At 33.1% G+C, this 23,564-nt stretch overlaps 3 protein-coding genes across 3 annotated transcripts; 1 reads left to right on the top strand and 2 right to left on the bottom strand.

Moving 5' to 3' along the window:
• Nucleotides 1–346: 346 nt before the first annotated feature.
• LOC17882768 (fructose-bisphosphate aldolase 4, cytosolic) lies at nt 347–1,936 on the top strand. Its single transcript, XM_006287960.2, has 3 exons — nt 347–441; nt 538–765; nt 863–1,936. The coding sequence occupies exons 1-3, from the start codon at nt 414–416 to the stop codon at nt 1,684–1,686; spliced, it is 1,080 nt and encodes a 359-aa protein (XP_006288022.1). The 5' UTR covers nt 347–413; the 3' UTR covers nt 1,687–1,936.
• Nucleotides 1,937–5,192: 3,256 nt separating this feature from the next.
• Nucleotides 5,193–8,475, bottom strand: LOC17881326 (trihelix transcription factor PTL). The gene is made up of 2 exons (XM_006287272.2): nt 7,892–8,475; nt 5,193–6,774 (listed from the first exon to the last, which is right to left on the bottom strand). Exons 1-2 carry the CDS (start codon nt 8,368–8,370, stop codon nt 5,472–5,474), a joined length of 1,782 nt encoding a protein of 593 aa, XP_006287334.1. The 5' UTR covers nt 8,371–8,475; the 3' UTR covers nt 5,193–5,471.
• Nucleotides 8,476–16,239: 7,764 nt separating this feature from the next.
• LOC17881549 lies at nt 16,240–19,282 on the bottom strand. Its single transcript, XM_006287434.2, has 3 exons — nt 18,178–19,282; nt 17,420–17,609; nt 16,240–16,977 (listed from the first exon to the last, which is right to left on the bottom strand). The coding sequence occupies exons 1-3, from the start codon at nt 19,048–19,050 to the stop codon at nt 16,463–16,465; spliced, it is 1,578 nt and encodes a 525-aa protein (XP_006287496.1). The 5' UTR covers nt 19,051–19,282; the 3' UTR covers nt 16,240–16,462.
• Between the last annotated feature and the right edge of the window lie 4,282 nt (nt 19,283–23,564).

Genomic DNA, 23,564 nt, shown 5'->3' with positions numbered 1-23,564 from the left:
ATGCAAGTGCTAAGTTCACGGGCGCAACCACCAAAAATTTTAGATAACACGTTTAGTTTTAGCTTTATACAACAACGTCTTGCAATATTTCACGGAGTTTTATCCTCTCTCTAATCCAAAATTAACAATTTTAAGTATATGAATTCGCAAGAAGAAGACTAAAAATAGAATGGTACTAAAAGAAAAATAGAAAAGAGCGTCATACGAACCGACAATTTTGGAGTTGCGAAGCGAGAATTTATATGAACCGCTTGTATAACTCCATATTTGTCGCCGTGTCTATCTCTTAGGCGGCCTTTTAAAAGCCCATTCTCTTCTATTTCAAAACATTACATAAAGACATTACATAAAGATTGTTTCTATCTTCGGAAGTATATTCTCTGACACAGTCGCCGTCGCTTCTTTTATTTAAAATGTCGTGCTTCAAATCCAAATTCTCCGGTAAAGCATAAATTTGTCACGAACTGCTTCAAATCTTGAAATTAAGTGTGATCGATGTCAAAGCTGAATCTATCTCGTGTTTGTTGATCTTTACAGATGAGCTCATCGCCAATGCCGCTTACATCGGTACCCCGGGAAAAGGTATTCTCGCTGCTGATGAGTCCACTGGAACAATCGGGAAGCGTTTCGTAAGCATTAACGTCGAGAACGTTGAATCAAACAGACGTGCTCTTCGCGAGCTCTTGTTCACCACTCCTGGAGCTCTCCAATACATCAGTGGTATCATCCTCTTCGAGGAAACACTGTACCAAAAAACTGCTTCAGGTCTTTAATTAAACTCAAAAAACCTCACAAAACGGTTTCATGTTTTCTTGATTCTATATATATCATTGATGCATGATGTTGTTGATTTCTTCTATAGGGAAACCATTTGTTGATGTGATGAAGGAAGCTGGAGTGCTTCCAGGTATCAAGGTCGATAAAGGAACCGTTGAGCTCGCTGGTACAAATGGTGAAACCACAACCACTGGCCTCGACGGGCTTGGTGACCGTTGCAAGAAATACTATGAAGCTGGTGCACGTTTCGCCAAGTGGCGTGCTGTTCTCAAAATCGGAAACGAGGAGCCTTCTGAGTTAGCTATCCATGAGAATGCTTACGGTTTAGCGAGATACGCAGTCATATGCCAAGAGAATGGTCTTGTACCTATTGTTGAACCAGAGATTCTTGTTGATGGATCTCATGATATTGAGAAATGTGCTTATGTCACGGAACGAGTCCTTGCGGCTTGTTACAAGGCTCTTAGTGATCACCATGTTATCTTGGAAGGAACACTCCTGAAACCAAACATGGTTACTCCAGGTTCTGACAGTGGCTCCAAGGTCAAACCTGAAGTGATTGCAGAGCACACCGTTCGTGCTTTACAACGGACGGTTCCTGCAGCGGTTCCAGCTGTTGTGTTCTTGTCTGGAGGACAGAGTGAGGAAGAAGCAACTGTGAATCTAAACGCCATTAATCAGCTCAAAGGTAAGAAACCATGGAGCTTGACGTTTTCATATGGACGAGCGCTTCAACAGAGTACGCTCAAGGCTTGGGGAGGTAAAGAAGAGAATGTGGAAAAGGCTCAAAAGGCGTTCTTGGCTAGAGCTAAGGCCAACTCTGAAGCAACCCTTGGTGGCTACAAGGGTGATGCACAGCTAGGTGATGGTGCTTCCGAGAGCCTTCACGTCAAAGACTACAAATACTAAAAGGTCCATTACAGAATTTTTTGAAATTTTGGTTTTATTGTTCTGGCTATAACGTGACGGTGTAAATTATTTATTTTTTGCTATTAGATATTGTTGTCTTATAAAAATATGGGCATATATATGATACTACTAGTAGCCTGGAATGTGTAAATTATATTTATGATATAACCCTTTATGTGGGGAAATTTCGTTGTAATTATTAAAAAAATGATGTACAGTATATATAAGTTAACATCTAATAAAAATATGTACAAACTTCTATAATATTCTGTTAAATTTTTTAAAATCCATAAAGAAAAGAAACAAATTAAAAATATTTTAAGAAATCAAATTAAAAGCTTAAATGCTAAATCTACATAACGATGCGAAAACAAGTTGAATTTATGGAATCTCTAACAATCTAAGACTGGATCCACAATCCAATTAGTATTCATATCATTTTGTAAATTTAGCATCCAAATTTAAAAAAACTTGCATTTGAAAAAAGCATTAATAAGATGAAAATAAAAAATTAGACCTCAATGTAATTGGTGGGCTGAAAACCTTTTGCTTAATGGGCTTGAAGATGTGAGATTCCAATCCGGAAGCTTTGTTTCCTAAGTTTTCCATGGTATCACCGGAGAATCTCCTTCTCTAGACCGGAACCGTCGTTCTTCTTCCTCCTCTTCGATGACGTCTTTGTTGAACATCATCATCATCTTACTAATAACATCATATATAGTGTGATCATCTTATTCCTCGCAGTCTTCCGATCCTACATAACGAAAGCCGAAGAAGAATTTATCAAAGTATCATCAACATCTTCCACCACCTAAGCAGGTGAGAATGGTAAAATCAGAGCAATGAAATTTGCATCTTTCTCTCTGATTATTATAACTCATTCGAGGAGGTCCGATATCGAGTCTATTTATAAACTGTTGATGAGATGTGTTTTGTTTGGGACTCAAGTTTTCGTAGCTAACGGTTACTTTTTAAATTAATGACTCAAGTTTCCTTTTTTCTCTCCGTTGTTTCCTTTTTTTTTTCTTCTTTTCCTTTTTACTTATTAGGTTAGAGCAAAACCGAACCTGAGAAGTGAGAACACAAAGCTGTTAGACGGTTCGGGTAAACAATTAAATTTCCATTTTCTTGTATTAAGGCGCATTGGCATCTCTTGAGTTTCTGAGAAGAAAACGAAGTACTGCTTGATTCCAAACATGTGTTTTTACACCACTTCTTTGTTTTTACTTAGTGATACTAAGAATTCTGGACAATGCAGATACAGAATCACAAACGTTTTAAGAAGTTACCTTTCTCTTCAAAGACTCAAAGTAGGCTATCAATATATATTAAAGTATTTATGATTAAAACCCTTCTTGTGGGGAAATTTGGTTCTAATTATTTTAAAAAGGATGTATAGCATACGTTAACATCTACTAGAAAATTAAAATCTACAGTATTATGTTCTGCTTAAACTTTTAGTCCCAGTTATTAAATTTGCAACGAAAAAAAAAAAAAAAAAGATTATCGTAGATGTCACTAAGTTGTGGGTTTTGTGGCTACTAGTTCTATAGACTTGAACTATCTTGATAACTACGTTGACAAAAGTATGACTTTGTTTGTTCTGGTATATCTTATCTAGAAAATTTAGAAATTACTAAATACTCAAAGATCCAAAGAAAGAAGAATTTTGAAGGCTGAAATGAGCAGAATATAAAAACAATAAAATCATATAATGAGGTGATGATGTGTCTAGTCGTAGGGTGGACAGAGAGAGTAGAGAGACAAGGGCAGTGACTGAACATAAAAATAGGGTCATGAAAACAGTTTGAAATGAATCTATAGCTAGTGATGAATAATACAAACTTCAGTCTTTCTTATTCACTACTGTACAATCTTCTTTGTTTGGGTTACCTTTTTTAATGTAATTGCAAAATTCTTGAAGGTTTTATTAACACATATGTGAAAAAAGCTTCTAAAACATCAAATTTAGGAATTTCCACAAAAGTTATATATAAAATTTCCATAACATATATATATATATATATATATATATAATATATGACACGGCGTTTAAGAAAAAAATAACCAATACATCATTAATGTTGGATATCCAAATAATAAGAACAAAACAGTTAATAGACGTATTGACAAGAAGAATCATCAAGCTCTAGAAGTAGGACTGGTCTTGGTGTGTGGAACCCATAAAACGAAACAAGCACTTAAATGAGAATAGAGACAATTCAGAATTAATCAACGTTATCAGCAATAATGTGTTCGTACGAAGGGATTGTATTGACTCGTGCTCGTGTCTCACTGTCTCTATAGGGAATAGGGACAAAAGGAGAAGAAGAGATCATGGAGAGAGAGAGAGAGATAAAAAGGCAAATGGTTACTTTCTTCTTCTCTCTGACCATTACCACTACACTGAATCGACCAGAGCTTACTTCACTACCTCTTACTCTCTGTCTCCATCTACATAACTCTCTCCATCTCCCCCTCTCTATCTCTCTCTAGGATTACCCCAAATTTACAGCTCTAGCCTTCTATGTATGTTTTCTTTGTATCACCATTTATGTACATACATTAATTAGGTTGAGTCTTCAAGACCATATTAAGTTCAAACAAGTTTCACGGTTTACTAACCGATCAAATAAAATAATTCAGGCGAGAGATCTTTCATTTCATCCATTAAAAATGTTATGATCCAGAAATCGAATATATAGAAAGAAGAATAACAAGTTTGGTTAAATTTGATAGGTTTTAAAGTAGCTGTGTTTTATTCTTTTGAAAAAACCATTTTATTAGTCATTTAAGATTTAAAAAATAATAATGGTTCTTCTAGAATAAACTAGCAAGAGAGATTAGATTTTTGAAGTTCCTACTAGCTAATTCATTATGAAAACTAATAAAACCCTATTATGTGAATTAGTTTTCCTGAACACTGATGAACACAAATTTTTTCAAAAATTAAAAGAAAACTAATATTCTACAGTAAAATACGAAAACTAAAAACTTGTGAAAACTATTGCATGCCAATGGACAAGAACCGTTTGGTTCATATGTTATTGTCTCTCGAGTCTATTCATAGTCTGTCAATCCCTTTCCTATTAATCATCATAATATTATTGATTCAATCCCCCGGAAATTTTGGTTCAATTCAAGGGTCGAGGGAAAATGCCATGTTCATATTAAAACTATGATAAATCTTTTTTTTTTTTTTCTTCTTGACATCAAATATTATATTTAAAGGTAAATTAAAGAAGAATCACCCTTAAATGTTGAGACATGCATCATTAGATCTTTTTTTTTTTTGGTTATCCTATGACATGTCTTGTCTGGTTTTGCGTGTCTACGCCTTTGGGATGTGGAAAATAAATTCTCTTATAAAAGTTGAGTTTTATGAGATACGATCTTTGTTAGCATATATGGATGTATATACGTATGTCTTTTTTTCTGGTCAACAAATTACTTATGCTATTGGGATAAAAATTCAATATTTAAAGAAAGATCGATAATATGATCGATATAAAACGTCTTACAAAATAAATACAAGCAAACATTGTATACAATCGTTGGTTAAAGCCTAATTTGACTTGATTCATATATAGACTTTCATCTTATACATGCTGATATAAATTCGTTAAGCCCCAACAAATATTCTTTAATTAATTCTAAGCATCATGTGATATAATAGCTAAGTCAAGGTTATCGTTCTCATATATATATATATATAGCTAACTCAAAAGAATTAGTTAACCATGATTACCTTCTTCTTCTTCATCTTCTTCATTGAGACAAATTACTTACTGATTCTCTCCTTTACTTAGCCTCAGCCCATAACTCTCCCACAAATTCTGATCTCCATCTCCCATGAAGAACGGGAAGCAGTTTGTACTAGCTGCCATTGCGCCGCTCGGATTCCCAGTGGTTACGTTTGCGTTTGATGTCGAAGAACCTACATTGCCTTGTTCGTTCATCCGATGCTGATCATTATCATTATATCCTCTTTCTTGATTGTTGTACATTGGATTTTCTTCGGTTCTTGGATAGTATACGCCGCAGCTCGAAGAATTATCCTTCCTTTTCTTGTTGATTTGCTTCTTTTCTTTCCTCATTCCATTGCTTACCCATTCCCACTTTTCCTTGCATAATAAGGCACTTCTCCGATCAAACCCTAACTGAACCAATTTCGCTGCAATTTCTTCCCATAGATATTCATCCGAGCACCCTCCCAATATCTCTTGAAACGCCGAGTCCATGCTCGTTCTTATCTCCATAAGCTTTATAATCTCTTGCTCATCCCAGCAGCTACTACTTCCTTTAACAGAAACATTGTTAGTCATTGTTTGATCGCTTCCGTTCTCATTCTGATTCTCACTATTGTTTCGGATCTTATTATTACCAATAATCCTCTCTTCCGGGGACGAACATAGCGGCTTTATCAATGGCTTTCCTGTCAAGTACTGCAACGCCTCAATCACCGCGACATCCCTAGCTTCCATCCTCTCCCTCTCTTTAGCCCAAAACAAATGCTCTTTGTCAATCCGTGCAGCTTCAATCTTCCTCCATTCCTCTTCTTTCATCATCCTTTGTTCCTCTTTGTCTTCAATAACCTTTGTCAACTTCTCAAGCCAAACATCTTGCCTCTCTATCAACCTTTTCATGTTCGCATCAATGAACTCCTTGATCTTCGCTTTCCAACTCCTCTTTTTCCTTCTACTACTAGAATCATTCCCTTCAGACGAAGAAGTCATCAGCTCCAGCTCGGAGGAGTTGTAGTTGTTAGAAAGACTAAGGCTTTGATGAAAACCATGAACACTATCAACGTTGTGGATGTTGGACGTTGTTGTAGTAACGTTCATAGGGTTTTGAGTGTGGAAACCATGAAGGGCATTGCTCATGAACTGCGTGTTATGATTGGGACAAGAAACCACGTTAGTGGAATCGCCGTAGAGGGCTTCAAGCTGCCGGAAAAACCTGTAATGTTTTCCGTCTTGTCTTCCAGCTTTGCCTTCTTTAGTCTTCCTATAGTATTTGTAAAGATTCTCAAACTTCTCTCTGCACTTCTTTCCACTCCTTTGATATCCATGTTCCTCGGACATAATCCTATTTTGAGAAAACATATGAAAGCAAATAAGAGCGAGAAAGACTAAATTAGCTCATGCATGTTTGATTGAACCCGGATGGAGCAGTGCCCTAATCTTGAAACTAGCTTGAATCATAGACTATTCATAAGATATTCATATATTCGTTTTCATGCATATATATAAAATTAAAATTAAAAAGTGACACATAAAGTTTTGTCTTCTTTTAACATACACCAGTTAACTTTCAGACCAAAGACTTTGTAGACTTACTAGTGGACTAAGAGTTTACCACAAGAACATGTTTCAATGCTCAGTTAACACAAAAGAAGAGGGTACATATCTTCAGAAGCTAAGAAAGATGAATCAGAAGTTATCAGTAAAAAAGAAAAGAGAAAGGAGAAATCTAAAAAATCAAAGTCAAAGAAATGATAATAAACCTTTTTGTTTTACTCTTGTTTATGTTTTACCCTTTTGGGTTTTTAAAGCACCTGATAGTGTCTTAACTGAAACTGCCAAGGTCTGGTCATTCTCTTGACCAAAACAAAACAACTCCTAAAGAAAATTGTTTGAAACTGACCACTCTATAGTTACGCATCAATATGTGTGTCTGTGTATACGTGGGAATGTAACACACTTATATATATATATACATATTGATCAGCTGAAAAGTAAGTTGAAATTGAGGAACCCAAGGGAAGTAGTGTTGAGGTCACATTCTTTCTTGTTATTAATGCAAGAATATAAATATAATTTTAAAAAGGATTAAATTTGTCTTCGGGATTTTCACTTGAAAGGTCTATAATTTTTTAACAAGAAAGCGTATGAAAGGTCAAATCTGAAAGAAAACCCAAAATAACAGCACAAAATACTCAACGCTTGAACCTTTTTTTTTGTTTATTTTCTTTAGCGAAGATTGATACTGTTTAGAGTGTGTAAGTAACAAATGTTATTAATTTCCTCAGTTGGAAATTAATTTCTTCTAATTGATCAAATGATAAAGTATAGGAGACATTAGGAAAAACATGTATGCATAAAGTTTGTTTAAGAAAAAATTACGAAAAAAACGAAGAAGTGAGGAGAGAGAGAAATTAGGGTAAAATCAAGAAAAGAAAAGAGAAGAGAAGAGAAGCGCAAACCTAGAAACTTCATCCCAGAGAGGTCCTTTTTGATTAGCTTCTTTGAATTTATGATCAAGACGAGATCTAATCTCCAACAGAGTTAGGGTTTCTTGTCTTGGCCACCTTCCAGTTCCTCCGCCGTCTCCTCCTACACCGCCGCCGAAACCTCCACCGTCGAGAAACCCACCAAACCCGACTCCACCACCACTAGTACTCGCGTTCAAGTTACTACTGTTATTGTTGTTGTGTCCAGCGGTCGAGGAACCACCACCACCCAGTCCATGTATGCCACGTGGCAAGAAACCCATCTCTTGATCACTAGTAGTGAACTGATGGAGACGGTGCGGCTGCGGAAGCGCCGGAGCGAGGTTGAAGCCGAAGAAATCAGAGGGGAAATGAGAAGAAGTCGACGGTGATGTCGTCGTCGTCCTCCCTCCGCCTTTCATGAGCTGCCGGAGCTCCGGTATACCGTACTGAGGATGCTGATCTTGATCCATTCAAATACAGATTTGTATTTCAACTGAAATGAAAAGAGAAGATCAATCGATAGTGAAGGGTAAAGGTTTAACCTTTTAATCCCCAAAAAAAAAAGAGAGAAGAAAAAAAAAAGATTGAAGCTTTTGTTTTTAGAGAAAGAGAGAGAGAGAGAGAGACAGATCGTGTAGTCCACGAAAAGGGTCGAATGTAAGCTACAGAAACAATATGGTCCCATGACTTAATAACCCTTTATATTCTTCTTCAATGTGTGTGGGCGAGAGAGAGAGAGAGAGAGAGAGAGAGAGAGATGTATATTACTTAGATAATATACAGATCTTTTGGTATGAGATTTTGTATGTATATGTATGTTTTGTAACATGTGTCTCGCTCAGTTTTTCATTATCATCTCTATCAAATAATTCGAATACATGTGTGCATTGATGTGTATATTGTTCATATCAATGTAAGGTTTTGTCTCACTTAGAGACAATAATAGATCGAGGTCCTTTCTCTTTGAATTTAAGGTGTTTACGTTCAAAAATCTATTAATAAGATTTGTAGGGTTTAATACATATCTATCCCAAGATACCTTCTCTGGTTCTCTGTAGAGATTTTACTATGAACCTTTCATTATTTGGATTTGTTATGGGGGGGTAATTGCACTGCAGTTTGCGCATGTGACTCCATAATTGGTACGACCTTTTCACAAAAACAACCGGTGGCTTATAGAATTATGCATTTAGTTTTATTAAGTAATTAACACAATTATTTGGCATCATCAGTCTCCTGTTTTTCTAGGATTATTTCTTTTAATATAAAAAACTATAAGAGAGTGATTGATTTAAGAATTCATTTCTCTAAACCTACTTATTATAGAAAGAAATGCCTATATATACATCTATAATCATTAGTACGATTAACTGATTAGTATAACGGGATAAATATGTAGTATATAGCACACAGACATATAAATCTTGATTACAGTTTAAGTTATAACCTAAATATATATATATATATATATATATATATATATATATATATGTTTCTTACAACATTAGATTTATGACGATTTGGTTGTCATGCTAACCAATTCATGTACCTTTTGTTTTACTTTCTAAATCTGCGATTCAGCTTTTTAAAGCTTCGTATTTTTTTCTTTTAAAAGTTTCTTCTGCGCATACATGCATAAACTTTTTAAAAATGAAAATTTCCAGAGGCATGTGTGTGAATTTATTAGAGAAATTAAATAGAATTAAGTGGCCGCAATAAGAGGGGGGTCCTCTGAAAATTACCAAATTATTGGCTTTTATGCTCCCCCAACATTTCAACCTGTCTAATCCCTAACCATTTGGCTTTATTGTCCTTTTATTTTTGACACTTTTATTGCTTCAATCCTAATGTTCACTAAATTTTAATCCCTTCTGATGATCAATAATTCCATTTTCGAAAATTCATTTCATAAAAACATTCAAATTTGTATTTAAGAAATTTTGTAACTATAACTCAAACACTACATTGAAACCGATATCAAATAGTTAATACATCAATTATACAAAATTTATATAAAACCACCATCATGAATGCCGTTATTGCGTTGTGCGTTCATGATTTATACATTCATAAATTCCAATGGTTAATAGTAGTGTTCTAAGTCTTTTTGAATACTTTTAAAGTATCTTACCAATCAGCTATTATATTTTTTTTTAAAAATGTTCTGATTGAAAGTGAATAAAAACAAAAATAGTGAAAAATCCGAATTAATTTGCTGTCGAATGAGAATATGAAATAATTAACTAGATTACACTGTAATTTGTGTTGCACATGTCTCGTAAACGCAATAAATCAGATTAACTTTGCGATTTAAAATAATTTAATTAGTGGACTAATGAAGAAAGAAACAAGATTAGGAGAAAGATATTTCATCATATTAAAAAAAAATTGACAAGCTTAAGACACGTGTCACATTCATAGCCGTCTATTAGAGGACCCCTAAAAAGTTTTACCTTTTATTGACTTGAGATGGGAAGGAGACTTCAACAGTCCCTCAGCAGACACGTACCAAACGTTGCCGTTTTATTCGATTGCTTTGTTTTTTTTTACTTTTCCTAATATCTCACTTACTCTTCTACTCAATATAATTTAATAGTTTTGTTTAAATAGAATCTAAACAAAAAAAAAACTAATTGATTCATCATCCATGGCTCTTGGGGGGCAAATAGACAAGTAGCTAGGGTTTGCATTTGTCACCTACCTACCTATTTATTGTTTCAACACCGCCAAATTAATTGACACCTTATCTTCTTTTTTCGACTGATCACTCTTTTATTTTCTTCTTCTTCTTGATTTTAATGAATCTGATTTAAAGAATTATAAATCATTCACATATAATATATATATATATATATACCAAACTCAGTTTAGGTATCGGAAATGTTTTTGTTTTGTTTTTTCACAATCGCGTTGTGATTTATTTCCAACAACACACAACATAGTGAATGATATATTACATCCAAATCGAATGTGACATAATAATGAAATATTTCATAAAATGATTTGATTATAGAACTGAATCACATATTTACTAGCTAAGACAATAGTCATCTTTTCAAACATTCGTAATTGAGTTCCTCAATAATGTGGTGTAAAATATTTTACTTTTTATTATTATATAGTCTAACGGATATATACTTCTGACTGTTATTTTTTCTAATAACTTAAATGAAATAGTGTGTTTGAATGCTTTCAAACCCTAACGAAGAATTAATTTCGGTATATTTTAACTGCATTGACCTACAGATATAGATACATATACATATGTCTTTGTTGATATAAGTGCTCAAGAAGTGGCCTATAATTTCCACATCCTCTAGAGACGAAGTAGCATGCTTTTGCGCGAAAGTAAGACTAAAATCTGAACTCTACTAAGATGGGTCGATGTTATGGACACATATATGCATGCCATAATTTTCCGAATTATATTACAATAATTAATAACAGTATGCGGTAGGGCCTTTATTCATTCGTACATTACCCATATAGTATTCCTACATTTTAAAAAACTCGTACTTTATAATTAGATTTTTTTAAAAAAAAATTTATTGTTGTTTATAAGATTACAACATTGATTATAGCCATCGGGATTTAATCATATTCTATGGTTCTTTCTTTTATATGAAAATGTCATGATTTTCTTTAAAGCAACCTTTGGTTTTTATTGAAAAAAGGGAAAGTTGCCACAACCATGATCTGTTTTTTTATAATATATTTTGTTCTATCATTGAAGATATCTATCTCTTTAATTTGCTAACAAGATCTATCTTTCCATAGTTGTGTATGAATCAGTATACTATATTCCTAAGCAATCATATCGTTTAAAACTTTTTAAAAATTTTAAAACTGAAAGACATTCTTCTAACAAAAGTTGTGGACCACGGTGCAAAATATCATGAATATAAAGAGATAGGTTTTTAAAAATATTTCCAAACAGATCAGTAGTTTAATTCCTACTTAAATGAGGTAGCTAGATGCCGACAAACACGTAATGATCATTCGGATTTATTTTAAAAGATTAAACTCTAAAGTGAAGATATAATTATTTCTTTTGAAAGGACAAACAAAAGCAACATATATAGTCACATTTTTATTTCCCCAACTGCATAATGAGATTTATATATAACGATGTGTTAACTGGTGTGGAAAGAGAGATGCGCAATCAATTCTTAACATTACAGGAAAAATATATACGAAAAAAAATATAGAAATGGAAATAAAAGCAGAGTACGTAGAGAGTGATGAAATCATGGACAGTGTATAGTAAACTGTAAGAGAAGAAGAGAGTTCTTAATAAGGGAAACATGCTGAACAGAAGAATCTCAGTCTTGCTCACTCAGTCTTTGTCTTAAGCCCCGACAAATATATAAACTTTCTTTTCTTTTTAAAACCAAATATGTATAGAGAAGTGAGAAATACAATTGAAAAAAGATATAATTAAAGAGGAAAAATATTAATGAGAGTGTCTGAAACTCAGAGTGGTCAGACCTGATGACTTGCTTTTCACGTAGGTAGACGTTCGATCCATGCAATGTACACATATCTATATACGTGTGTTCATAGGTACAGACACAGTGTTTTGTAATTTCCACCATTACTGCTCTCTAACAGTTATTTTATCTATTTAAGATTGGTTACTTGGCTAGTAGAAAAATAACACTTCATCAAGTATACCAAGTACGTAGTAAGAAAAGATTTCCTCTTCTTGTAAGAAAAACAATATTGCGTAATGCCGAACCTAGTTTTGTAAAATGAAAAAGATATTCAATATTAACAAACATTGTGTATATATATATAGTATATCCGGAGAGAAAACCAAACCGAACCGAATGGTTTACAAACGCATTTTCCATACTGAACCGAATTCGAATATATCTAACTGAACTCGAATGAACTAGAAGACCAATTATCTTGTTACTATTTGTTAAATTGTTAGTTTCAAACTAACATCAGTATATATATATGTACGTGTACGTTCGAATCAATTTACAGGAAAACCCAAAAAATACGCATATCAGGTGTTGCAGCCTGCAGCAATCGAATGGCCTAATCTCTTACTTCTTCGATGCACACGTCGTAAATCATGGCGTGATTATGACAACCCTTCCCCAAATAGTATTTTAATATACATGTAATTATTTTATTAAAGGTTTATGATTTATATTTTTTTTTTGTATAAGCGTTAGAAAATTGGTCTTTACAGAGGCATTTAGCATCACGAATACTAGCCATTTTCCTTCTTTTTTTTATACATTAATTAGTACTATTAGCGTATAAACTTAAAAACACAAAATTTTCACGTATAATTTAAGAAAACACGATATGTGAGTAGTTATACGGAAAATATATGACACGACTTGGACACTAAAAAATCAGCATATATCGAAAGTACAATGCATATTAATTGCTACAAAACAAATCATAAGTTTCGATACGATATATAGTGCTGCCAAAACTCGATCAATTTTTTTTCATTTCAAAATTTCACCAGTGTAGGAAGTGGTTGAAATTAAATCAACTAAGAATTACATACTACGTAACATAATTATAATATTAGTCATAGTATAAATGTATAATGGTTGGAAAGATATTAACATTTCGGAAATGATCTACTCACTGAGTGTGAAAGTATATATATAACTTGTGTGATACCCGTTTGTGTGATATAATCTATACTTTCAGGGTTCACAAATGCATGCATCCGTCGTTTCAAACCTTCCATCAAGATGGGCCTTCGCACTATAAAAACCTTTCTTTTTCACCTTTCTTCCTTGATTTTATTTTATTTTTATTTTCAAGAAAATAATTCTCAAAACAAAAGGGAAAAACCTAAAAATTTAAAAAAAATACATTGAAAAAATCCAGCTGGTTGGTGTGACCCCACATTCTTATCGACATCCATCAATGTACCCCTCTTATCAAACACCGATTATAAGCCTATCCTTCCACAGTTTGTAGAGTCTTCCATTCCATAACATCTAATTGTGAAATTTTCTAACATCCGTATATTATAACTTTGCAAACTTGAGTATTTTGTAATTTCTTCATCGAATAAATTTTTTCTTTAACGTATAAATAACTAAGATTAAATAAGGTCTATGATTTGCCCAAAAAAAAATAAAAAATAAGGTCTATGATTTTCCATTAACATCGACCTTGAGAATTAGGTAAAGAAGTTCTATATGACTAGAAAAGTGAGTCCGTATGAAAAGGGTAGTGCCGGTTTCAAACGATAAAACGTTGAAATAATAATGAAAAGGAGAAAGCTACCTAATTTTTTTTTGAATTCTAGTTTAACAGTAACATTTGTGCAAAGCATATACCCCTCTTTTTCATTGCCTTTTTGAATTTTGGTTTTCCTTTTATAGATCTTGTCAAGATATGTTAATAGCACATACACTATCTAATTCTTATAAAGTATCTTTGTTTTCAAAACATTTTATAGTTTTGTATATCTTTTTTTTTTCAATAAATCAAATCTAGAATCCAAAATGTATATATGATTAATGATTATAAAAAAATTATCACGATTTTGATTGATGTCTGAACTTTTACCATTTTTTTTTGTCACCAAATATCATAGCGGTATAACACAAACGACAAAGCCTTGTATGTGTGTCTTATATAATTCATAGAGCTAGTAAGTATATATATCTTTTATCTTATAATATCTACTTCATCATACGAAGTGTTTATACCATGATACAATATATTTACCAATCAGAACAAAATATTATTTGTTGTATCATTAGTGACACTGCATCTTATTAGCTCTAAAATCATAATCTTTCTTTGTCTTAAACAGTTCTTTGTCCATTTAGAAGAGATAATTATGTATTGTTTTGTATCCAAGATACTTTAAGCAAATTACAAGAAATAAATTAAAACTAATGCAAGATACTTTCCACAATAAATTGCAACAAATTAAATATTGCGGGAACAATTATCATCATATATGGTCGCAGTTATCTAACCAACTTTGAATAATATTACAAAGCGTCGTTTGGATGATATGAGAAAAAAATGGAAGAAGCTTTGTGTCTGAGATAGATTGATCAAAATTGGAATGGTTCTTTATCTTTTCACGTCATAGCTCATATTAGTAGTATAGTAGTTTTGTTTGACAAACTAAGAATTAATATTACGGGAATATATGAGCTTATGGAATCAAAGGTTGGTCGATAAAACTATTAGAGATTAAAATATATTTTGATATTTTGCTGTGGTGGCGGGGGACCGTTACGTTAGGGAATGATAGACCGTGACTCCATTCACGGGTAATCAATCTCTAATATTATTAATATTTAACCCCAATGCTAATCTAATTCATCACTAATTATTCTATTATAATTTGTTACTATAACTTATAATTACAACCACATAACAACGCTTGAGCAGTACACAACTCTAAACCTATGCTACATATGGCCATGTTTTTTGTTGTTGTTCTCAAATCTAACAAATGATCGTTATCTATATTTTTTTCTCGTTCGTCGTAAGTTGGAATTATATTTTTCATTTCTGAAAAGAGAGAACATTCATTGCAAGACAAAATTTTGTTTTATAGTATAGAATAAAGCTTTATTTGTTGTCTCCTTGAAGTGGAAACTCGGAATGAACTCGATTCTTATGAACCTTTATATATTCAGGAAAAAAGGGAAACGTTACCCGAGGTGTCAACGACGCAAGAGGAAAATAATAGTGGAGCTGTCTTTTTCATAAAGATTATGTCGTATTTTAAACATGAGATAACTATACTTGATTTAATTAAACACACACCTTTTGACTAATTAATTATTCTCCTCTCTATATCACTCAACTATAGTGAGATAATAATCAACTCATGTTGTCATCTAATAGAGCATATGAGAGAGAACTCCTCGTTAATCCTATTGTAAAAATTAGAGTATATCCAAGTTTGTATTTCATGTAATAATAATAAAATTATGTTTCACCTCTAGTGAAAGATCCACATGCTTGACAATTATGATTTTAAATTAGTTGGAGTTTCTAATCTGACAACATTGGACCACACGTATTCCCTATGGACATCGATCTGAAATTCCTGTCATATGGATGTAATAATAGTAATATCATTGGTTATTATTTGCCTATCAATAAAATTGTCTCTCTTCATTAATTATTTTATATGCAAAATAAAAGATTTAGTCTAAAATCTAAATGTTATACATCTCTTTGAGCTTCTTGGGTATAAGGAAGGAGAAAGCTCTTGGGCCTTATGTGTCAAATAGGCCAGTGCATTTTTGGCCCATAACGAATTTGCTTTGCACCTACTGACCCATTAGTTAGAAGTTAGAACTCCATAACACAGTTCGAAATTAAAAAAAAAACGTGTTGTATTCAAATTTGGTCTAATTGTTAACTACAACTACACTGAGTCGAGAGTTTTACAGAAATTCACTGTGAATTTCTAAGTTCGCATAAGGGATTACACAAAATCTTAATACTCTCACATCAACCAAAACTTTTACATACACCCACCATCCATCTAAACAACGCAGGTTAGTTTGTCATTACTTGCGACGGAAGCTACCCCAATGTCTACCATCGATTTCCGCCAATGTCTTCTGATAATTCTTCAACCAAATCCTCGAAAATCTCAAACTCGATATCCATAACCGTCTCTGCAACTTCTGCGTCGTTCTTTGATCTCCATAACCCCAAACTCTCTGTTCTGAAATCATGTTCGACCATCATATCAATTGTGTTCGACTCCACATCTCTCCAAGACCTCAGTCTCTCGCATACCCTTTTGGCTGCCATGTCGGCTACAGCTTCATCGTCAAGCAAAACAATGTCGTTTTGTAATTCCTCTGCTGCAAGGTCCGAGATCAATGCTTCTATGCCTTGGGGAACTTCATTCATGTCTTCAAAGTATGTTTTAAGCACTCTCTGAGTTATAATCTCACAATGGTAAAGACATTTCATGTCTTCTTCCTCTTCCTCCTCCTCCTCATCGCTCTCTTGTTCTGACAATCTTTTCTCGAGTTCTGTGGGATCCAAACCAGCTAGTTGCTCGAATCTACAAAGCTTCTGTAGTAGCAGATGCTTTGCTTCTGTGAATCCACATCCAGAAAACAAACATTAGTCTTAAATAATCAAAGGCGTTACATGTATTTTTCATTCATACAAAACCCTAAATTAACCTCCAAATTATTTACTAACAAAATACGAAAAAGGAAATGTACCAATCTAACAAAAAGGAAGTATACACACACAAAAAATGTGAAGTTTCCCCAAATCTAATAGAAATAGTCACAAGATTTTGAAAAATCAAAAATGTCAGTGAACACTATGTGATGTAAACGTCAATGAGACCAATAAATAACAAAACACTATTGGTGCACGAACATGTTACTGTTCTTTTTTTCTTTTCCTTCCATCATAAAAACCCGTACAAGAGAGAGTTTTTATAAACCATTAAAGTTTGGTAAGGTGGAAGAATTAAATGAGAGAAGCATGAAAATTTGAGACAAAAGAGTGGTTCGAAAAACGTACTTTGTACAGATCTGAAGCTGGAAGGGATGTTATTGTCATCCATGTGAATGTCTTCGTCATCGTCCTGAAATGGAGGGTCCAAAACTGAAACTGGGCTGCTCTGTTCTTTATCTTCCTCTTCTTCTTCCTCCTCCTCCATTTCTAGTTTCTTTAGCTTCTCTACTTCATAACTCTCTTTCTTCTTCTCTTTCTACACAAATATTATAAAAGAAAAACACTACTTTTAGATTGGAATGATAATTAACTTAATGCTAATTCGACTTGAGATTGTTTTTGATTGATGGAAATACACAGACAGAGACAACTTCTTTGGAGTCTATTGCTAAATAATTTTATTTGGTAGAACAAGAAAACACAAAAACAAGAAAAGAGAGATTTGCATGTCAGAGACAAGAGATCAACTTTGTTTTCATCAACACAAAAGGCTGAGTTCACTTTCGAAAAGACGAAATATACATTTGTCTTCAACCGTTGTTGCATCTTCGAAAACTACCAAACGATGAGTTTGCGTGGGTATCTTTGTCATTTACTCTTATAACTTTTCTTACTACGTTGCCTGCCGCTAATTCCAACGAGTCAAAACCATGTCATTAAATTTTAATTAAAAGCTTTCTATACCAAATTTTGTATTTTCAAATCTTATCATTACGAAACATCAATTATTTCTTTCTTCAGACTTTTTTTTCCTTAACTAACGAAGAATATGATCAATAATGTGTAATCATTATTAAATAATTAAATTGGAGAAAGAGACAAACCTCTAGACAATCGTGGCGTGGAGAAGCCGCAGGTGATGAGAAATTTGGCGTTCTGAAACCGCCGTTTGAAGGCATTGTTTGGAGAACAAAATGAAACGGGCTTTCACAATAACGTTTCTCTTCCGAAAAATCTTCACCGTTCATCATCATTGGGAACTCATCTGAACCGTTGGATCTGCTGCTCGACGTGTCGAAGTCAACGTCCCAAGATCTCTCTCCGTTTGTAACACTCTCTGACCAAACGCCACTACTACTCGACCTCCGTGAGAACTGCGTTTCAGACGCCGCTTTATGCGTTCTTGAGGAGACGTTTTCTTCTTCTACTTCTTCTTTGCGTTTGGATTTTCTTGTGACAATTTTACGGACAACCGGAGATTCCCATCTCAACATGTCTTTCACCGAAGAAGAAACGCGTCCGCCGTCTTTACCGTTGTTGATCTCGCGTTTCTTTCGGTGCGTTAGCTTCTTTAAAACTGAACCAAATATCCCGAACGCGTTTGCAGCGTTTCGCGTTCTCGTTTTAGAACCTTCTGAACTCTGTTTCTGTATCCTAACCGCAGCTTCTAGTAGTATCGAAGCAGTTCTGGCGGGTATGTTGACGAAGATCGCGTTTTGGCTACGGTTGGGAGACTTGAGCTCAAAGAGTGGAGACTTCCTCGGGTCGGGAGATTCACGTAGAGAGAAGAAACAAGCGTTGCGGCAGAAACGCGAGGGAAGACCACCAGCGTTTTGAGAGATGGGTCTGCGTTTCTTGACCTGTAAATGCGTTACCGGACGATTGATCTGGCAACGTCGGTCTGAGATGTAACTCTGAAGCTGAAACGGCTCTTGATCTTCTTCGAGAAGATCTTTTAGATGTCTCTGAGACGCCATTGTAACAAAAATTCAAACAAACTAAGAACAAGAAACAGAGTAATGAAGAAGGAAGAAAGAACAGTACTTTCTCGTGAGTTTATTCAAAAGTTTCAAGTTTGTAATTAAAGTGAAAGTTTCTGGACTCAGATAGAGAGAAGAAGAAGAAGGAGAATAGAGAGAGAGAGATGTTGATGGTGGTGATTCAAAAAATGTGGATGGTTTAAAAGATCGAGGCAAAGGGCTAAGTAAATAGTTGTAGGTAGGAAAAAACAAAATATTATTGTATATTATTTTTTTGGTTTTTGGTTAGTCTATTTTTTTTTTTTTGGTTTGTTGTGTAATGGGTGATTTAAGAACACACCAACAAAACAGAAAATATTTTAAAATTCAGTAGGCAAAACCTCAATGTAATAAGAATGGGTGATTTATTAAGAGCACACCAACAAAATAGCATAATATTTTAAAATTCATAGGGCAACTCTCAGTGTTATTGCCAATTTCCAAAGGGAAACAAAAAAAGTATATATTTGTTTAATCGAATTGGTCCCCTTGACTGTTAAATTGCTACTTCTTTGTTAATACGTAAATATGTGTCATGTTAATTGATGTTCTTCACTTAATAAACATGTATTAAGAACAGTTTCACTATATTTTAATATACTATAATATACTTATTAGTACAAATTTAATTAAAGTAGCATTATTTCCATGCCCACAAGCTTCTTTACTCTCCACGTTGTTACGTTATTCAAACTTGGGTGAGTCGAGGGTAAGTCAATTTAGGACTTCATCTCCATAAATATTACAGAAGTAGAAAAGTTCAAAATCATATAGTAACGAGCGCTTGTTTCAATAATATAGCATCGAATAGTTGTTTTCATTTTTCACATTTCCGTGAAAACTGTTCTTTTTTTCCTCCAAGGGACAAAAGCGTTGACGATCTCAAAGAGGTAAAAGAGTTAAAAAAAAAAAAAAAAACAAAAAACATAAACAAATGAAAATAACTCGTGAGAACAAAAATATGAATATTAGAAAACGACAAAAGTGAGAAACACGCATGCCCAATTTATTTTGTAGGAACTGGATTTTGACTGCATCCACTTTTTTGACGACCCTTTTCTATATTATTAATTTAACTCTGTCGTTTTTGTTTTGTAATTAACTCTGTCGTTTTTGCTACATCAGTGACATTGTATTCAAAGTTATTAATTACCACATGATTAGTCTAAGAGGTATACAATGTAAGATGAAAACGAAATACATAAACTTCACATTATGTTTCTGCAGGATTCTAATGGTAGCAAAAACTTACATCTCATATTTTCAAGGGGGATAATCATATATGATCAGCAGCCCTTGTATGGATGAATAAACAATGGCTTTTAACATTACATTGATGTATATATGTATTAGTATACCGTTAATCTTTACACATATATAATATACATGAACTTTAACGTAGAACAAGAAATAGTTAGTATGTTTTTAGTCTGTATTTTGTCAGATAACAACTAAAATAAACTAAAACCTCTCATATACACAAGAATTACACGAAACACTTGCTGCTAGGCAATTCAAAATTAACACAATTCGAAACGTACGTAACAGCAAAAGTAACTTTTAAAAAATTGGGGTTTTACGTTTACAGTGCTCCTCGTGCGTAGAGATTGGCCAGAAAAAAAAAAAGGACACGGTACGAAACAATTTTATAGCTTTCATATACACTCTATTTTCATTTGATTGGTTACTTAACTTCCACATACACATCAACTTTAATTTAAAATGACAAAAGGAAAAAAAAAAAAAAACTTTTAATAACTCCTGTCATTTGAAAAGAAGTAATTATGATTGTGTTTTCTGAGAATGGTAATTTTAATAAAGTTGAGTACAGTTATTTCCTCATATAGTTCCCAGATGTAAATATAGTATTAAGGTCAGAGCTACGCGTGCCTTGCTTTATTTCCTTCAATCACTTTCTGCTTCTCTAGCTAGTGGTATGGTGGGGGGTGGTATAGTTTATTTGGATGTTTGTTTTTTTCTTTTCAAATTGTCAAAAGCTGAAATAGTATGATGTATTTTACAAAAAATATCTTGTATTTTTGTTATAGAAAATAATATACAGAAAATCGATTAATTAGTTTGGATGATTTTAGAATCTTTGGAATAGAATATCGCAATAGCAAAATCATTGTGTAAATTCTACAATTGTATTCCAATCAGTCAGACAGCTTTTGCAGAATTATTTATTTTTTCGTTCTCTTTATACTGTTTCGTGTATATAGTTTCAGTGAAAAAAAATAATAATATTGGCATTCAAATTTTTCTCGTATATTCTAAAGTTAAAATTCTTTTTTTTTTGTAGGATTAAGATTTTACTGTATGGAGCCATTGGGTTTGCGTGAAATGGTCCAGCTTTTCATAATGGTCTTTTAGATTCGCATGGTATTAAACATAAAACTGTGGTAATTAACACGTTTAATTACCCAAGAAAATCTGAGATAAGTATTTACAAGTTGAGAGTATCCTAGGCAGATATTAAATTTTGTCATAATACTAGAAAAAGAAAAAGAAAAAAAAAAACATATCACGTCTTTGTATAGTAGTAATTTGAGATTTGTTTCATGGGTCCAGACTTGAGTCAGAAGCCATATTAACTAGGTTTTAACATTTAACTGTAACGTTTTTGACATTTTGTGTCACCACATGAGTTTCCGTTGTGATTTGACGATTCTTAGATGGACTTGGCAAATCTGTTCATTGTGATTTGCAAGATTATATTACAATGCTATCGATATTTACTATTTATGATATAATATAACATATCGCATATGCTTTTGTAGTCTACCGATAAAATAGAAAGAAATGTATGGTCCATGAAAGTGAATTGGTAGTAGTTGTTAAGAGATGTTAACATCAATTACTTTCTATGATTAACGTACGAAAAAAAACATAAAAATGTTTCGAACCTCAGCCACTATATCTTTATTGGCGTGATGATCAACTTTTAGATTGGGTCACGGTCACAAACTTCTTTTTTTGGGAAGATATGGTAATCAAACTTGAAATGATTAGTGAGTATGGAAGAAAGATTATACTATATGGTATAATAATAATTCTAGATATTTTACATAGGATAGACAGAAACATTTATAATTTCATTTAGCAGAAAAAACTAATTATTGTGCTTAACTGGCATAGAAAAAGACAGTTCTATATATGATTGGGACACTTTACTAGAAAGCAACTTTTCATTAATTATACCAGCTTTGTAAACAGTTTGTATAAATTAAATGCAATAAAGATTTTATACGATTATTACAAATTACATTTACAATATAAGGAAAAGAAGAAAACTTATACTTCAAAACTGATGGTTTATTTCAAGAGATTACTAACCAGGTTTCCTCCGGATGAAATTAACCGAATATATGCTATTTCTTGATTAATTTGCATAATTTTTTAACTGTGACACTGGCGTATTGATATATGAAAATAGACTCAAATGCCTAGATAAGAAAGAAAAAAAATATGTGAAATGATCGGAGTGGTAGGGAACACTATGGATTGTTATTTGCATGACCCTATTAATTAAGGTTTGAAAGACAAGTCAGGTAGTAAAACCCCGACAGGAATACGAAAGGATATAACTGAACATAATAAATGGATTCTAAGTTTTATCTCAAGAACTAATTAAGTAGTTATAAAACTAATCACCTTTGTATTTAGGTAAAGGGTTGGCGCTTTGTAGTGGTTGGTGTTTGGTAAGTTCGTAGTTTCTCAATATTCTTCTTGTTTTCGCATGTCATGACAAACTTAGGACATACCCAATTTTATATTTTGTTATTCTCTTGCTCAATCTTTATCTTCTTCTCTTTTTTTTTCTTTTGATACTTTTTGTGTTCTCAATTATTAGTCTAATCACATTAAATAGTGTAGTCGTATTGTTAGGTATTGACCGGTAACTAAAAGTTAAATGAGGTAAACTCGTTTACGAACGATCATTCAAATTATAAAATAGATAGTGTGTTTTGTTTGACCAACTTGTTTTTTGTTTGTTTGTTTACATATGTATAAGTATTAGTTATTTTTCTCAATGAAAAGCATGTCAAAACGTGAAATGATGGTATGTACAATAAAACTTAATACTCTCATATGTCAGCGCAATGGCGACTCACGTTTACGTACGATGAAAAACAATGCATGGTAAAAATCTTATTATTCTTTTATTAAACGGTCGTTGTACCATCCCAAATTCTCTCTTTAAAGAATGTTAAATTTGAAGTTAGTTATATACTTATATAAGTACAGTTTGTCATAATTATTAAAGGTTAAGTAATTGATTTTAAAAAGTACTATAGTACTTACTCGTAAGACATGAGAGGAGGAGGAGAGACAATAACATCGATTCATGTAATATTAGAAAATCAATTTGGGGTCCATTTTTTTTTTTTTTCACTCTTTGGTTTAGTCAAGTGAGAGAGAGAGAGAGAGAGAGAGAGAGAGAGATCGCGCCGACCGTACAAACGTAAAAA

This window comes from Capsella rubella, unplaced genomic scaffold (assembly GCF_000375325.1).
Source record: "Capsella rubella cultivar Monte Gargano unplaced genomic scaffold, Caprub1_0 scaffold_6, whole genome shotgun sequence".
Taxonomy (NCBI): domain Eukaryota; kingdom Viridiplantae; phylum Streptophyta; class Magnoliopsida; order Brassicales; family Brassicaceae; genus Capsella; species Capsella rubella.
This window is presented reverse-complemented; position numbering and strand designations above follow the sequence as displayed.

Coding starts and splice junctions, on each gene's coding strand:
- LOC17881549 (XM_006287434.2), bottom strand. CDS start 19,050: ATGGCGTCTCAGAGACATCTAAAAGATCTTCTCGAAGAAGATCAAGAG. Junction 17,610..18,177: donor CACGCCACGATTGTCTAGAG/GTTTGTCTCTTT, acceptor ATATTTGTGTAG/AAAGAGAAGAAGAAAGAGAG. Junction 16,978..17,419: donor CAGCTTCAGATCTGTACAAA/GTACGTTTTTCG, acceptor GTGGATTCACAG/AAGCAAAGCATCTGCTACTA.
- LOC17882768 (XM_006287960.2), top strand. CDS start 414: ATGTCGTGCTTCAAATCCAAATTCTCCG. Junction 442..537: donor CTTCAAATCCAAATTCTCCG/GTAAAGCATAAA, acceptor TGATCTTTACAG/ATGAGCTCATCGCCAATGCC. Junction 766..862: donor GTACCAAAAAACTGCTTCAG/GTCTTTAATTAA, acceptor TTTCTTCTATAG/GGAAACCATTTGTTGATGTG.
- LOC17881326 (XM_006287272.2), bottom strand. CDS start 8,370: ATGGATCAAGATCAGCATCCTCAGTACGGTATACCGGAGCTCCGGCAG. Junction 6,775..7,891: donor CTCTGGGATGAAGTTTCTAG/GTTTGCGCTTCT, acceptor TTCTCAAAATAG/GATTATGTCCGAGGAACATG.